The sequence below is a fragment of the Triturus cristatus genome, chromosome 3_1 (assembly GCF_964204655.1).
Source record: "Triturus cristatus chromosome 3_1, aTriCri1.1, whole genome shotgun sequence".
NCBI lineage: Eukaryota > Metazoa > Chordata > Amphibia > Caudata > Salamandridae > Triturus > Triturus cristatus.
Window position 1 is genome coordinate 226,194,672 of NC_140583.1, and position 16,551 is coordinate 226,211,222.

Consider the following 16,551-nt stretch of genomic DNA (forward strand, 5'->3'; position numbering starts at 1 on the left):
AGTGTATTGGGGCAGGGATGGATGAAAGAAACTAGACACTGCCTGGGGCACACAAGGTGTCCCATGCATAGTCCAGTTCAAACCGGTGCTGGGGCACTCCAGCCCCAGTCCTGGCGCGAAACTGGACAAAGGGAAGGGGGTGTAACCACCCCCCTCCCAGGTCCCACCCATAAGGCATGACCTAGCAGGCAACCCAGCCTCCCAGATTAGTATAAGTGTGGTAGCTGGGCCCCAGGAAATTAGATTATCCTGAACCAGCAACTTGAACAGAAACTCTGGACCTTCGACATTCGACGAAAGAAGAAGACTGAAGAATCTCCCTTGTGGCCAAGGAGTGGTCACCCTGTGCGAACAGGCACCATCAAGAGACTTACCCTTTGCTTTGCTGAAGTTCTACGAGGGACCGACTGCAGAGCCTGACCAGAGCCTTGACTTCCAGACTTCTCCGACCCTGATCCACATCCACAGCCGAGCTGAGATCCGTGGAGGCGACGAGAGACGTGGGACCGGCTACCTGGGAAAAGTGGCGAGTATCTTCCAGCGCACCTTCTGAGGCACCCTCGAAGTTGTGCACTGGGGATTGAGAAGCCCCAACCCCAAGCACCATCTGCACTGAAGATCAGCCCCCCCACACTCCACGAGTCCTGCGTGGGGCCCTTCTGCATTTTCCTGCTTGCCGCGTCTGTCCGGTTGCTTGCCCGTTGGCTAGTAACCTTTGCGACGACACACCTTCGATTTTCCACTGCTGGTTTGGCTCCTCCAGACTGGCTCCCGCTCCTCTGTAAAAGAGAAGCACCCCAGACCTTCCTGGTCTGCACCAGAAGCAAGTCCTCCATACTTCGTGGGTTCCGCTTGCCAAGGCTTGGTGAGTCCTAGTTCGACTGCGACGCCGCCGACAGCACGAGCCTTCGTGGAACAACTCGCCTCCTGGTCCTGGTCGTCCTCGACGTCTCTTGGTACCCGTGGCTGCTGCGACAAGCTTCACCTCTTCACCTGCAATCTCCCAACATCGCCTGGTTGCTTCCTGGTTCCACGTGGTCACTGGCTAGTGACCCAGACTCTGTTCCTTCTGCTTGCAGGTATCCTTCCTTCTTGATTCCATCCTTGGGATCCACCGGACACTCTTCACTGACTGCCTGTCAGCAACTTTCCTTCAGGCATCCATAGAAGTCCACGACGAAACCCGACGCAAGTTCACACCTATGCACCCGCAGCCCGTGGGCTAGGTAACTTGGGTACTCCGGTGCTCACAAGGGTATTGACTATCCTAGGGTCTAGTTTCCGAGTCTCGACTTTCTAGCTATACCAGAAGTGTCCTAAACCTGCTTATTTCTGAACTGTACTATTTCTATCGATTATACGCATTACGCGTGAGTGTTTCCACTCTGCACCTGAATCCCGTGGGCCTCCCACTTCCTAACCTTGGGTAGTATAGTGTAGCCCCAGCGATTCCCTAGGCCTAGGCCTATCTTATTTCCGTGACAGTGGTCCTTATACCACTTACTTAGTATATGGTTTGCGTGGCCCCTAGGGCCTAACTGTATTACTTACCTGTGTGACTTAATGTATGCTTGAATAAGACTGTGTTGTACTTACCTCGAATCTCATAAAGAGTGCTGAGGGTTTGACTAGAATAAATACACTTTATTTTATATATATATCTGTTGTGGTGTCCTTTCATTTGGTATTCAAGGGGTTACAAATGGTATAACAGCTGGCTTCACATGCCATTCAGAGTTTAGCCTAAGACTGCTCTTGTCCATGCTACCACTAGGATAGCTGGTCTATAAGGTTGACTTTACAACCAATCACCATAAGGGTTGTTTGGACTGATACAAGGTGTACACTAGAATTAGTGACATCATATATCAGGCCAACTTCTCACACTGAGGTGGCGAAGTGAGCTAAAGAACGATGATGGATTCAACCCAGATCTGTGACTGGGGGTGAGTGTCTGAAAAGTTTTGTGCTCCGTCCATCATCTCCTTGTGTTTACCTTTTGGGGAGGGCAGGCCACTTTATTTTATCTTGGTCCTATTTCCAAGTATAATGTTGGCAATCTTATCAAAAGAAAGTAGATACTAATGAGATGCTTCCTTGCACACATCAAAGAAAATTATAATTTCCCCAATAAATGGTCATCACCTTCTTCCCAAGAAGAGTAGCTTCACAATAAATGTACCCCTTCTGTAATTCAAGGGAAATCTCTTCACTCACAAGAAGAGCCAGCAATACTTTTGCAATACAGTGTCTATGATGTCTTCTTTAGAACAGCTACCAATTTCCAAAGGTGTTTTTTTTTCTGGGTTCATCTCTAAAATACATACAGCAGCATACCCACCTCCCCACTGGCTATCCCAACAGTGGTGTGACTTTTCACTCTTATTTGTTTGTAATATAAAAAATGTGGTGTAGCTTTTTAAATATGAGCTCCTCAAACACATGCATTGCTGTATCGTTAGCCCTTCTTACTAATAACTTCTGCTTCATCATCCATCTGCTTTCCCAGAACCTCTTTCCATGATATCTAAATTATTTGCTTTACATTGGCCTGATTTTGCTTTAATAACTTGTAAATACAAGATGTGTGTCTGAGTCTTTGCTCTTCAATAATCTTGTGACATTTCATTATGATCGATAGTGAATTGTTTCTCTTGCATGCCGTGCTTAGAATTCGATTTCTGTGCCACACGTTCGATATGCTGAAAGCAAAGTGGAACCTATTAGGGATTGTGATAAATAATTAGTGTGTATCATTTTAAATATATGGACTTTGTTTAAGCTGCTTAAATTAGGTCAAGCTTCCTACCCCTCTGACAAGTTAACCCTGAGTGAAAGGGACATGAACCTTTTTCAGAAAAGCACAGTGTTCACATATATGAAATGACTTTAATGTTCCATTATTATGATTCCATGATGTTCACATCTCTCAGAGGTTATCATTTTAGATTGTGTTCAGTTCCCTGCTCCTACAGCATGTATATTATTTGTACACCTGTTGAAACACTAGGTTTGTGGATGAAAAAAATCAAATAATTAACGTACTTAAATTAACACTAACCATGCATGTTCCCCCACAGCTTTATTGCAATGTCCACTATCAGATTTCAAACTGAAATTGGTACTTGTGTTTCTAGGTTCCTTCTGAATCCTTCAGCCTGTCTAGATGAACATCTCATGCAGTTCAAGTTCTTAGGCATTCTGATGGGCGTTGCTATTCGTACCAAGAAACCTTTAGATCTTCACTTGGCTCCAATGGTTTGGAAACAATTGTGCTGCATCCCACTAGCTTTGGAGGATCTAGAGGAGGTGGATCTGCTCTATGTGCAAACCCTTAACAGCATTCTTCACATTGAAGACAGTGGAATAACTGAAGAAAACTTTCATGAGGTAAATTTCATCCGCTGCATTACTAGTTGTGTTACTGTCTGGCCCATATTCTTTTTCTAGCAAGAATTGCTAAAAACAAAATCACGAGGGCGGTAAGACTGATTGTTAACATCCAAAGGTTTTGTTTACTAGTATTCTTTTTCACTGATTCAGTAAGAGTGCCACTCCTTAAGATTTAAACTGCTATAATTTGAAATAGATCTCCTACTAAAAAATCAGACACGGTATCTCTCACATAAAGAGTAGAATTACTCTTCTCTCATTCCCATTTACTCTGAGTATTATTCAGTGCTCCCATCACTGTAAGTTATCATCCATTAGGTCCACCATATGTCTCACCAGGGCTGAGTATCCAAATCAATTATTCTATCAGCTTCCTTCAGTTCTTTACGTCCTCTTCTTGATAATCACTTTCACTAGTAGTTATGCTCTGTGTCTGGTTAATACTAGTGAAAATGTTTTTTTTCTTCAACTCTCTCCCCAGTTGATCCTGTTTGTCGAATATGATCTTTCAAATATTTTCTTCTCCCCTTCTCTTCCTCCTATTTTCAGTTATCTGCAAGTATCAAAATGGATCCAGAAAAATGGAAATCCAACAGAAAACGCTTGGTAGCTCCAAAATGACCTTTATCACTGCGCTCTGCAGAGTGTGAGAGGTGTTACAACATGTCTCTACAAAGTGCCTCCTTAATGCCCATATACCCGTAGCCTTTTCTGCAAACCACAGGTTCTAGGATGGGGAGCTTGGCTTGTTTTTTGGAGTTTCCTTTTGAGATTTTTCAGACCAACTCCACAAGTAGTAATCAAATAATAGTGACAGTAGAAATAGGCTATGTGATCCATCCTCCTAAATTACTACTCCAAGGCCTGGTTCATATGCCATCCAGTTCACCCCAAGATTTTGGGCGACATCAAGGCCAGGCTTGACCCCCTCAACCTCCGATAAGTAAATTGAGTAAACACCACAGATCTTCATCAAGATCATCATCATCTTCCAAGCATTTTGTGCATCTGAGTAGCTGAGGTTCCTTGCAAGTGCCACACTCTTCCATATTATCTTCCTGGAAGCTATGTTGATGGTGTTTGGCATGTATGGCTCGACATACTGTTCAATGCTCTCGAGTTTTTTCTTACCACCACAGCTTTTCCAGCATTGATCTCTGTTTTGCCACCAATAGAAGCAGTTGTCAAGGACCTTTTGCAAAAGTCAAAGGAACATTAAAGACAATTTGTGCTTTTGCACTAGGAAACTTTCAAACGATGTGTGTTGAAATATTTGAGGGCATCCAAGGAAAAGCTAAACAGCCATACTTTGACCCAAACAGTTAACATCGTCTATGCAACTTGTCACCGGATGTGACTTGTACAGCCCTCAAAAGTATTACCCACATCATGTCATATGTTCCTGTTTTTTCGTATGCTTAGGTTAAGATCTGAAGCTTACTAATGTTTTTCTTAGTTCATTTAATTCAGCCCAAAAAAAGCAACAAGCTTGTTAACACTCCAGGTTCCAAATCCAGGTTTCAGTCCTTGGAGCAAGCTCCATCAAAAGAGGTGGCCACCTGCATGAAACACAAAAAACATCACCAGAAAGATTATTCTTCCTTTCAGTGTTGTTCCTGTTCATGGGGAAGATCGTCTAGTCCGTGATGCCACCATTCCTCCATCACCTTAGAAACCTGCGCCCGTTGTAGAGGATATAGGCCCACAGCTCAGTTCTGCTCTGCTTAGAGAATGGTCTAACTTCCTGCTGGCTTTTTTGACCCCTGAGACTGCCCCCTCACCCAAGTTGCAGCTTTCACTCAAGCTTCGCTGACTATATATAGGCCTCCTCTGGTAAGCCTTCAGGCTCCAAGAAACCTGCAGGGCTTTAAACTGTATTCCGTCGTATGTCTGTCTGCCTTTCTTCCATCCCTGATGCCCCCCACATCTCACCTCGTAACCCCCAAACACCACCCCCAATCCTATCCCACTGATGCTGAAGTCCTCACCAATTGTTCCTGTCCAGGCAACGAGGTTGGCACCGATATAAGATCTGACCTCAGAATTATCAAATTTGCCCAAATCCATTTTGGGCAAGAAAAGAAGCTGGGTTCAAACTAACTTCAATGATGCACCTTTATATCGGCCTTTACCTTAGGCTCAACGTTTTGCATGCATGTATGAAATGTTTTAATCTAATTGTGATTTTCTTTTCTGGCGCCTAATATTGTATATAATCTTGAGTCATCGCTAGTAAGACGTACAGCCTTCTACCTCCTCCTAACGCTGATGGGGGAAATAATATGACTAAATAGACTGCATTGAGGTTTTGGAGTTTCTCTAAAGAAGAATAAGGCCAATCACCATCCAGAAATCTATCTGCCTTTATCCTCTGAGCCCTTTTTGCCATTGAACGCATAGGACAAGCTGACTTCTGCTCATGTAGTGAACTGCCAGTCTCCCAATGCCGTGTAGTTCCTACATATCTATAAAGGATCTGCCTGTTTAGACAGCCTTGGTGTTCATACTGATTCCAGACACCCCCAAAGGATATGTTCGTCTGTAGACCAACCAGCTAGCTCAGAGTGCCACTATGAACCTCTCTTACCAAAGGAGCGAAAGGTTTCTGGCAACTATTGAACATGACAACTCTGGCCCCTCAGTGATCGTGGAAACAGTAAAGTACTTTTCGCTCAGTCACTGGTGCTCACTTTGTCTATGAGAGATACACAGAATAAACGGTGGGGACCTTTTCAATAAACATTTAATGAACCAGGCACATTCTAGTATAAAATCTGTGTGCTGCAACAACCATAAGACAGACACAGATATATACGGTTATAAGCACCAGTAGAGTACAGAAAAGGTAGAATTCTACCATAGTACTAAAACAATTAATATATGCAGGCATATGAATATATGACAGTAAAAATGCGTATTCCTACAATGCGATCCTAAGTAGATGTACCCAAGTGTACCGAGCATGTATGTAGGTATAAAGCCAAGAATCCCCTTAGGATAGAGCCAACCCCATTACCTGATGTGGTAGAGCGAAGCACCCCCTTGTGGTCTTGAGATGGACAACCCGCAAGGGATGTCAGACTACTGCGTGCTTGAGTGTCTGCGTGCAGGAACCTCAGCGTCTCGCATCAGCGTGTCAGCATGGAAGTCTTTCTCCTCTGGTTTGCCCAGCGAAGATGTATTGCTTATATACCTGAAAGGTACCCTCAAGGGTTCTACCTAGAGAAGTGACCCTTATACACAGTAATTATGCAGAAGATGGTAATCCTGCTGTGATACTGAGAATCCTCAAGCGTAATACATGAGGCTAGTTTTTGGAGAAAATCACACAACAGTCATGTAGCACCTAACTAGGTAAAAAATCTGCGTCAGACCCGTTATGGAGAACAATGGTAGGACAGATGTAGGTAAAAGATCTAACTACCTAGGCCTATATTGGGGTACATTGGGGTTTATAACACCAACTGCTATCATCCGGCCCTGAATGACCCCAGGTGCTTATTTGTTCACCCTTTCCCTAAGAGCTCGGTTGCAAAGGCTTCCTCTTCTTTAAAGTTCAACCCCCAATGTGTTTCCCTGTACTTCCCTGATTAGGTGTTAAAGCAAATAGTGGTCATGGACAAGAAGGTCTCTTCTTCTGACAGTCCTGCTCTTTATTCTTCCAGTGCCATCTGTCTGTTGTCCTACCCTGTGGGAGATGGACCAAATGGTAGTTCTTATTCTTACATGATCTCTTTGTAAAAATGGTTTGTGATGGGTAGGATGCTGGTAAGCAACTTCTCGTCTCTGGCCAAGACCCTGTGGATTTGACGGCCAGGTCAATGTGCTCCTTGGTGTCTATACAGCGACACACCTGATATGTTCCAGCGGGTTTTCCGGGGACATCCAAGCAAATCTCATGTACATCATTGTATATCACACAAAAAAGGTGATGGGGGGGATATTTACTACTGTCCCGCACTAGACGAGGCCTTATGGCAAATAATACTGACCCTGCTCCTCATGGAAACAGTCAATTCAGATCTGCTAGGCAAAGCATCCTTGTGAAAGGAATACAAGCAACCCCAAATGGGGGAAGATGCTTTAAATTTTTCCACCTCCTGCACCTAAAAAAAACTGTACGAGTAGAGCCATCTTGTATTTACCTGTAAATATGTCTCTTCCTGCATCCTCAATATAGGTTACAAACCCTCCTTTCCATTTCTCCCATTCTTGTGGTGGTTGTCCTGGTGAATGCAGACATGCTAGGGAGGATAATACTCCGTCCATGACATCATTTCTTGTCTTTGTTCACAGCATAAATTCCAGGACACTCTGATAGCTTAGTATAGGTTACCAGAATGGAATACTGGTTAATGGTGCTCAAATCGCTGAAGCTCCACACACTTTTGTCGATACAAGTAACAACAGTGAAAACAATAACTACCTAACATTGTCTCAAAAAGGTACCAGATGTGCGTATCACCATTGTTTGGACACGGACAGGAATATCTTTGCACTTTGCGAGGTGTGTATATCACCGCATAAACTGAAAGTATTCCTATTGATCCATGTGTCTCCTTCTCTACTACTTTGGTCATGCCTGATTGTTGAATGATAGTGATGTATCAGTGTGTAGACCTTTGTGGGAGGTGTGATGTGTACGTCACCATTCTGATGTTTAGCAGTCAGTAAGTAGCCATTGCTAAAAGTCGTTTCTTAGTTGAGCATCATAATCTTCTCCTCAGTGTAGCAGGAAGCCTGATGATGTATGATCACACTTGCTGACTCTGAACTCAAGGTCATGTGCAAAAGGAACCAATGAGCAGGTCTCAACGATTTCAATTTAAGCAATGTGGGCTGTCTCAAACAAGTCTAATCCAAGGATTGCCATCAGTGACCTCTGTCATCTGGTGCCTTTGCTACGCTTCTTGTGCCTGGGGCTTTGTAGCCAGCTAGGCCTGGTCCTCCGTGAACGGGGAGTCGGTTCAACTGCTCATTGCCACTAAAAGGATGCTGACGGATACCATGATAACAAAGGTACTTGTTAATTGTGAAAATGTAACTAATAGCATCTCTCTTCATAGAGAACTAGCCTGCAACTTCCGTCCCCCCGATTCCTTCCCTTCAGCTTCCAGAACATTAAATATGGAACGGTCACATGCAAGTAAAAATAATACTTAAAACATAGCATTATACAATACATACTTACCTGCTGTTGCCGCCTCAAGAGTGCCTCTTGGCTCTGGTGATGGAGAATTTTTTAAAATAAAATAATAAGAACAATAATTCCACATTTGTAAAGTGTGGCTTATCACCCCAATGGGTATCCAGGAGCTGTGGGCCATCAGGGAGATTAAGTGAGCTTTTGCCCTGAGTCACATGATGCTGAACTGGGCTGTTGGCGTCAGGGATCGAACCATGAGCCCCGCGGTCTGGAGTCAGCCACTCTGCCCGCTGGCTAAACCTCTCCCTAAATCTTCTCGATCATGCCTGAGGACTTAGAAAGGGCTTAAGTTAAGCAATGTACTGGAAGATGTATATTCATTCGAGTGAACAACATCTGGTCGTAAATAACTTTTTCTGTCTTTCTCTCGCAGAAACAAGTTTTTGCAAATAGCTTAGTGTTTTTGTGTGCATTTTGTAATTCATGTTAACGTTTTTGTTTCAGATGATTCCTCTTGATTCGTTTGTTGGCCAAAGTGCTGATGCTAAAATGGTTCCCATAATCCCTGGTGGAAACAGTATTCCACTCACCTTTTCCAACAGAAAAGAGTATGTGGAAAGAGCAATTGAATACAGACTTCATGAAATTGATCGGCAGGTGAGACGCATACTTTTGCCTTTAAATTAATATCTTGAATAAGTGTCTCTACTTTTCTTCATATAGAATCACAATATAATTTACTTACTACAGCCACCAACTCCATTACCTACCCACCCGCCAAATTTGGTCTTTAGAGCTTAGTACAGAATAGTAAGATCCAGTGCAAAGAATGGTTTGTAGAAAACCTTTACTGCTAACAGATGCTTACACGTGCTATAAGGATCCAAATATACTAAGGGACTGATTAGGAGTTTGTCAGACAGGGTACTCCACCAAAAGCCTGGCGAAATATCCAGTCTGTCAGGTTGATGGTCTGTCCACCATGTTGACTTTTTTGGTCTGGTTGCAGACTGCTTAAGCTGATTTCTATAGATCTTGTCAAAGCAAGTACTGGCAAAGTTAGTATGTATTTGTTGTTAGCATAAAATACATGAGACCATCTTCAAGGTATCCTTGTTACAGGTTAAATCTAAACACACATCGAACAAGGTGCCTCACAAATTGACACACAAGTCAAACATGTCATATTTATTAGAAACCAAAACGACTCCTCTTGAGACAGTCTTCCACTTGAGTTAATCGACCATTGAGGTAAGGTGGTTGCAAGAGGAGTCATTTGTTTGGTGTGTTTATTTAGATTTGGCCTGTAACAAGGATACCTGTTTGTGTAAACATTGCTGGTCATTGTTGAATTATGAACACTGTGGTCTCATGTACTTTATGCTGACCAAAAAGTCAACGTCCTATCCACTACAACTCTTCTTCGACAGACCAAATTGAATATGATAACAAAAAAAAAGAATGTGGATTAAAATGCTTGTTTATGTATGGTGAGTGGACTTTCTGGCTGTCTATAGTCACTACTCTTTGTACTTCAAGTAGATCTGTGGCGTCTGCTGTGTCAGCTGATGCGTGTCTTTAATATGACCCCTATTTATGCTATTTAAAATAACAAAGATTAAAATGGACATCTACTGTTTATAATTGCGTATACATCCTCAAAAGAAACCAGAAGCTTGTTTGAATTGTCTAATGCAAACAGTGATTGGAAACCACGTGCTGCTCAAAAAGACTGAAAAAACATGTTGTTTAATTACTCCTTTAGCATTTTCTCCTTAGATTTGTATGCCCTATAGTTGTTTCAGGATCTGTATCCGATCTTGATATTGGATCTAGAGCCATAGCAATCAATGGCTCTTTACGAGATTAATAAGACCCAGCCGGCGGTGTTGGAGGGCTCTGCAACAGTGCCTCTACTGTGTATTGCACTAAGAGGTCATACAGTACCTGCAGAATGTTCCACAGGACAGCACTAATGAGACAGCATACAGTTTGATGACCCATCACTAAGCATATCGATGGACACTGTATTTAGACTTATAAATTGCTAGTGGTGTTGATGTGTCACGAGAGATGGACCTGGGCTCCTCCTGCTACCCCCCATCAAGGAAAGCTTCCTCCTTTGCTGTTGTAGCAATAGTGCAGCAGATTTGTTGAAATTACAGTTGCCAACTGTAAAAGCTAAGGCTAATCTGTTTACCGAAATTTTGCAACATGGGCATTTACCTTCAGAGCCTTTGCTACATTTCATTAAGGCACTAACGGAAGCTCTAAATGCAGCGTGGTCAAAATATTGCTCTGGACCACCAAGTCACATCACTAGATTCTTCAGGTCTGCCCCATGTGATCTAGCCATGTTGATTCAGCTTCCAACACCAGAAAGTTTTGTAGTGAAGACTTAAGCCAGCAAAGTAAATGAAATGCCTTACCTGCTGCGCCTCCTGATAGAGAAAACACATTGATGCATTTTTGAAAAGGGTGAAAAGTATAGCACTGGGACCTCTAAATGTAGTCTGCTTGTTCGGGCAGATACTCCAATGCCCTCTAGGATTTGGAGAGTGAGATGTTGCTCTCTCTCCAGTTGGAGTTGTACAATACCTTTGGAAAAACAGTCCATGACAAACAGGATGTGCTCAAATACAGGCTGGTCATGCTGGATACCATAGACTGTGTAGGCTGTGCTATGGTCGGTGGTGTGGTGATACATCATCATGCCTGGATACACTCCACAGGTTTCTGCGGTAATGTGCAGGCATCTTTCATGATATGCCTTTTGATAAATCCAGCTGTTTCGCGACATGGTGGATTCTGCTTTGGAGTGGTTCAAAGATAGTCATGCTGCAGCCCGATACTAGGACTTCCTTTTCATGGGCAGATATTCCCATCAGCAGTACCAAATTTATGTGGTTAGTCTTGGGGTATGGCCTACTGCCAGAAGAAACCATCTCAACCCGAGCAGCAGCCCATTGAGCTCTTTCGTAGCACAATGTGACATGGTGGCGACAGAGGACAGTGACACCGATAACATTGCTAGTTCTCATCTTCTCATGCCGCCACCATACCATTCTGATTCGTCCCCCGTCAACCTCGATTATATGCTTCCATCACCACTGTTAGCTCTGGATGGGGTAGGGAGAACAGCCTGCAGCAGATCAGATTGGTAACTTTAAATCTGATAGCGACATCTAGCCACAGATTCCTTAACTTAGAATATCCCCAGGCGTCAGACCCGATCCGGAATTTGTTTGCAGCAGCACCTCTGCTCGCCGGGGGACGGAGCCACATGGCTCTGCCCTACGTCGTCCGTGGACATGACGTCAGCGAAGCCATATAAGTCCCTCCCGGCGCGCTGACGTCAGTTTCCTTACGTGGATCCAGGAGTAAGTGGTTCCTCTGGCCTGGACTGCTGCCCAGGCCTTCTGGACGCCTTCAGGCTTTAAGGCGTGGTAGATGTGTGCGCAGCAGATGTCGGCGACCGATCCGCACGCAATCTGCATGTGGTGCTTAGGAGCACACCACGACTCCGAGGAGTGCGACGCCTGCCAGCAGATGAGGACGAAGTCCCTGCGGGAGCGCCGGATGAAGCTATTGGCTGTCCTGATGTCCCTCTGCCCCGCTCTCCATCTTGGGCAGGGGCTTCTGTCCGTGTCCCATTGCGGAGTCGTTTTCGCGGACGTCATTCGCCTCACGCAGTTAAGCGGAAGCACAAGTCACGGAGGTCGTCGTCTCACTTCACCGTGACAACGGGGCTCCCGGTCTTTGCCGGACGCCGACCCCCAGGAGTCGACCCCCTTATACCCACCCTATCCGCGTGATGGAGCGCCTCATACCCAAATGGAAGCCTATTTTAAGACTCTGCAATCCATTTTTGGGTCACCTTCTCTCCCTGGTGCGCCGTCGGGCCCCACAGTGGAGGTAGGGACTCAGGTCAGATCTTAGCCGGCGGGTTCGCCCTCAGTGCCGGCTGAGTCCCTCGACTCCGATTCCGGAGTTGTTGCGACGTCGGGACATGGCCCGGACGGGCATCCCAGTCAGACATTGAGCCCATCTTCCATGTCTCTACATAGCTCTTTGCGGCTTCCTGTGCCGATGTCGGCGATGGCTGCACCGCGGGTATCGACTCCTTGTCAACATCCTTCCTCTCCATATATCTCAGTGGAGGGTGAGTCGACGCCGGTCCCAGGCGGGGCCGAGTCGCCTCTGCTTATTGTCGACATCTATACAACGCCGTCTTGACGCCGGAGCTGGTGCCGACCCCAATTCTTCCTCGGTTTGAGCAGGACCCAGAACACCCAGGGGTGTCTCCTTGCCTTTTGGCTCCACTGCCCCCTGGCCAGTGGCCTCCTGTTCATCCACCTGCAGCGTGTCTCTTTTCCATTGGACGAGTTAGCCTTCAACCATCCCTTACAGTTGATCTGTTATCGCCCCCTAGAATGGCTACAGAGGCTAGTGTTGCTGTTCGAGAGGCTGCCACTCTTTTACACTTGCAGCCCCCCTCGGTCTCTTTGTCTTCCGATCCATTTTTGCATATCCTCCACAAGGGTGCGGTGGATGGGGAGCCCTTGCTGCCTTTTGGTGGGTCATTATATGACACCCTTCTTGGCGCATGGGCACGGCCCTCCTCCGGTGACCCTGTGGATCGGGCCATTGCACAGCAGCCGGCTCCGGATGACCCTGTCTGCTTGTCCCTTCATCCTAGGGCTCGGGCCGGGTCGTCCAGGTGGCTTTCGCCACGCAGCCTTCCTCTCCTCTCCCGTTACTGCCTCCCACCAGGGAGTCTCGTTGGTGGGAGACCTGTGGTCATCATATTTTTGCGTCCACTAGTTTGGGCATCTGTGCTTTGAATACCACTTGCGTGTTTGCACAGGCTACTTTTGCTCTTTGGGACTCGGTAGAAGGTCTTCTTCCCTCACTTCCAGAGGGGCCTCATCTCCAGAGGGGCTCATCTCCTTCATCATGGCCGGGACATGGCACAGTTTACCATTAGATCGGCCATGGATTTTACCGACTCTGTGGGTCAGGCGATGGCCGGGTCTGTCGCTCTGCGTCACCATGCTTGGCTGCGCGATGGTGGTTTCCCTGAAAATATCCAGGAGAGTTTACAGGATTTGCCGTTTGATGACGTATCCCTTTTTGACAGTCACGCGGACTCAGCAGTAAACCGCCTCCTGTCTAGCCTGCCATAATTTCATGTTTTTGACATCCTTTTATGGTCTGTTACTTCCATGTGCAGTGTTGTTCTGAGCCCTGGGTTCATGCTGTAATACCCAGGTGGTCTTGACAGCTTGTCGCTGTTTTTGCTTCCCTTTATTGCAGCTGATCGGCTGCTTCTGTTCTGTTGATCCTCTGTCTATGATCCCCGGCTCAAGAGGTGCCCCTGGCTGGTGTTGAGGCTTACCCTATGTGGGGTATTTGTTAGCTACTGTGTAGCTGCCTCCCTTACACATAAGGCTTGGTAGGCTCCTGTGGAGTCTTTTTCTAAGGGCGTTGCCCTGCGCAACTGACTGTGGTCTTTTTCACATTCATGCGGATCACCGGTTAGCATCGCTCTATGGCCTATCCGTTGGAGTCTGTGGTTTGTCCGTTGCACTCATTTACAAGTGTGGATGCTCCCTTTTTTTGGGTTTCTGCCTTGTTTTTATCTTCCAGGAGTTTCCTTTCAGTCTCCCTTCCTTGTCTGTTTCAGTTCTGGCATAGTTCTGCCGCTGCAGATGTACTACCAGTGGCCGGCCTGGGTCAGTGCCCTGTCGCTGTACGAAGGCACACAGGGTTGCTATGGCGTAATTCTCCTATGTTGTATGCGCGTTCGGTGGTTGCTCCCCACTGAATTCACTGTTACGGAGGGCTGATGCTTTCCGATGGCTGGTTCTCCCCTCCCCTTCTTTGGTGTGTAGTGCTTTTCGACCTGTGTTCTTGCATGGTGGCATCTTACTCACTTGCGCCACTCATGTACATTGCCTTGTTTTCCTGGGTACTTCCCCAACACAGGTTTTATCTCTGCCCCTGCTGCCATTCGAGCAGGAGTTTTGGGGTACTTCTATTCGGGATGCTGCTGCTGCTCTCTGTAGAGGTGCTCTCCTCCGGACGTTCACACTCTTCTTGTGCTTGTGTGCACATCTCTATACAAATCCTGTTGCGCTATGTACAGGTTTTCCTGTACTGGTCACCCTTCCAGCTTGCCTCGCGTGGGACTGTGGCTCCTCCCTGCCTAGTGGCTGGTATCGCTTATTTATCTGTCCGGTTCTGCTGCGAAATGGCTGTTGCTACCTATGGTACATATATGTTTCTCATATGTCACTCATCCTTGGGGCTGAGTCGTCTCCTGATGTTTGCTCTGTCTGGCGTCTACACACACCCAAAGGTCATGCACACTAGGTTCTTGCTGCAGTGTCTGTGGGCTTGCCATGGACTTCTCGTAGGTGCAGTCCTTCCTTCTGTGTGTGTTCGCTTCACGGATCCCTTTCACCGGTTACTTACCTGATGAGGCGCATCTCACAACTAGACTAATCTCACAGAACTTACTTGTGCCTTTCATTTTGTGGGGTGTGGTTATGGCTGTACACACGGTCTACCCTGTGTACTTCTGCCGCCCGCATGTGCTTTTTGTAGTCATGATTTTATGTTTTTCATGTCCGCCCTCCCCAATGTCTCAAAGGGAGATTGCGCACTATCAAGTGTGGTGTCTCTAGTGAGATTGGATCTTCCTGGGAATGGTCAGCACCTCCTGCTGCTGTACCCGGTGTTCTCGTTTGTGCGCTTCCACAGTGCTTTTTCCACTGTTAGCCATTATATTCAACCTGTATGCTTGGACTCGGTCATACCGTCTTGTCCTCTCTCTGGGCCCTTCTTTTCCAGAAGTTTTGGGCTCTCTCGTTCCGCACTGCCCTTCTGGTTCTGTGCTCCCTTTCTCCACTGTGTACTCTGAGGGCTTTCATGCCGTCCCTCGGCGGCTTGTGATCCTTTGCCTCCCCCCGTTTGTCGTTCCTTACAGAGCTTCTGGTCTGGGATTAGCTACTGTGGCATTGCTGCCCCCACTGTGTTTCGTCCACTTGTTGACAGCTGGGTTCCTATGGAACTTGGTGGGGTTCAGGCGCAGACCCACCTCCTGTGGGGTATGGCTTTGGTATCTATTCTAAGTTAAGGAATCTGCGGCTAGATATCTCTATCAAATGTACGAGTTACTTACCTTCGGTAACGATGTATCTGGTAGAGACACAGTCTAGCCGCAGATTCCTTAAGGCCTGACCATCCTCCCCGTTCTGTAAGGACCTTTTCAGGTTGAGTTTTATGCTTGCGCCTCCCTTTGGGTGGCTTTGTCTTCCTGTGGGGCGACATCTTTCATCTCTCCTCCTCGGGAGGATGGTTCTTTCTGGTTTCCCTGTTTTGCTCCTCCCATTCTAGTGATGGGTCAGAGGGTTCATATCTCATCCTACATTCCTACACCCTGACCCTGGTTGGGGCACAGGGTTCATGTCTCCTCCTACATTCCTACAACCTGATTGTGGTTCTTCCACTGTGGGGTCTTCTAGCGTTCTTCATCCCTTCCTCCCACCCTTTTTCGTTGTTTTAGGGTCTCTTGTCTTTGATTCTACTACGGTCAATTGACTTAGGGTCTCCCTCACTGGGCCTCTCACCAATTGTTCTCTTACACAGGTTAAGGCATGCCTAGTGTTGTCTGCCTTTGGTGGATCGTTTTTAATTCTATGGTTCAGGTCTTCTTGCCTGTCACGCTCGGATCTTGTGATTGCAGGCTTTATGTCGTCGGCCTTGGCATATTTTGTTTGCCTCAGGGGAGGACATTGCCTTTGCTTTTGCAGGGCTGCTTTTCAGGGCGCTGCTCGGTTCTTTCTCTTCAATTGCTTTCAGTGTGCATTGCTTGTTACTGTCCCTTGTGGTAGTGTTCCTCACCATCCCATTCTTTTTGTTTCACTGATTTTCATCGTTTGGTGGTGGCTTCGCATTGTGATGCGGAAAAGGTTTTCCAAAGAAAACGGACGTCAGCGCGCCGGGAG

At 46.3% G+C, this 16,551-nt stretch overlaps 1 protein-coding gene across 8 annotated transcripts in view; it reads left to right on the forward strand.

Moving 5' to 3' along the window:
• Positions 1–16,551, forward strand: part of HERC1 (HECT and RLD domain containing E3 ubiquitin protein ligase family member 1) — a 1,817,725-nt gene that overhangs the window by 1,733,990 nt on the left and 67,184 nt on the right. For all 8 annotated transcript variants that reach the window (XM_085643727.1, XM_085643730.1, XM_085643731.1 and 5 more), the window contains 2 exons: positions 3,138–3,390; positions 9,044–9,196. In XM_085643727.1, the coding sequence (XP_085499853.1) occupies positions 3,138–3,390; positions 9,044–9,196 (406 nt within the window). The remainder of the gene's footprint in view (positions 1–3,137; positions 3,391–9,043; positions 9,197–16,551) is intronic.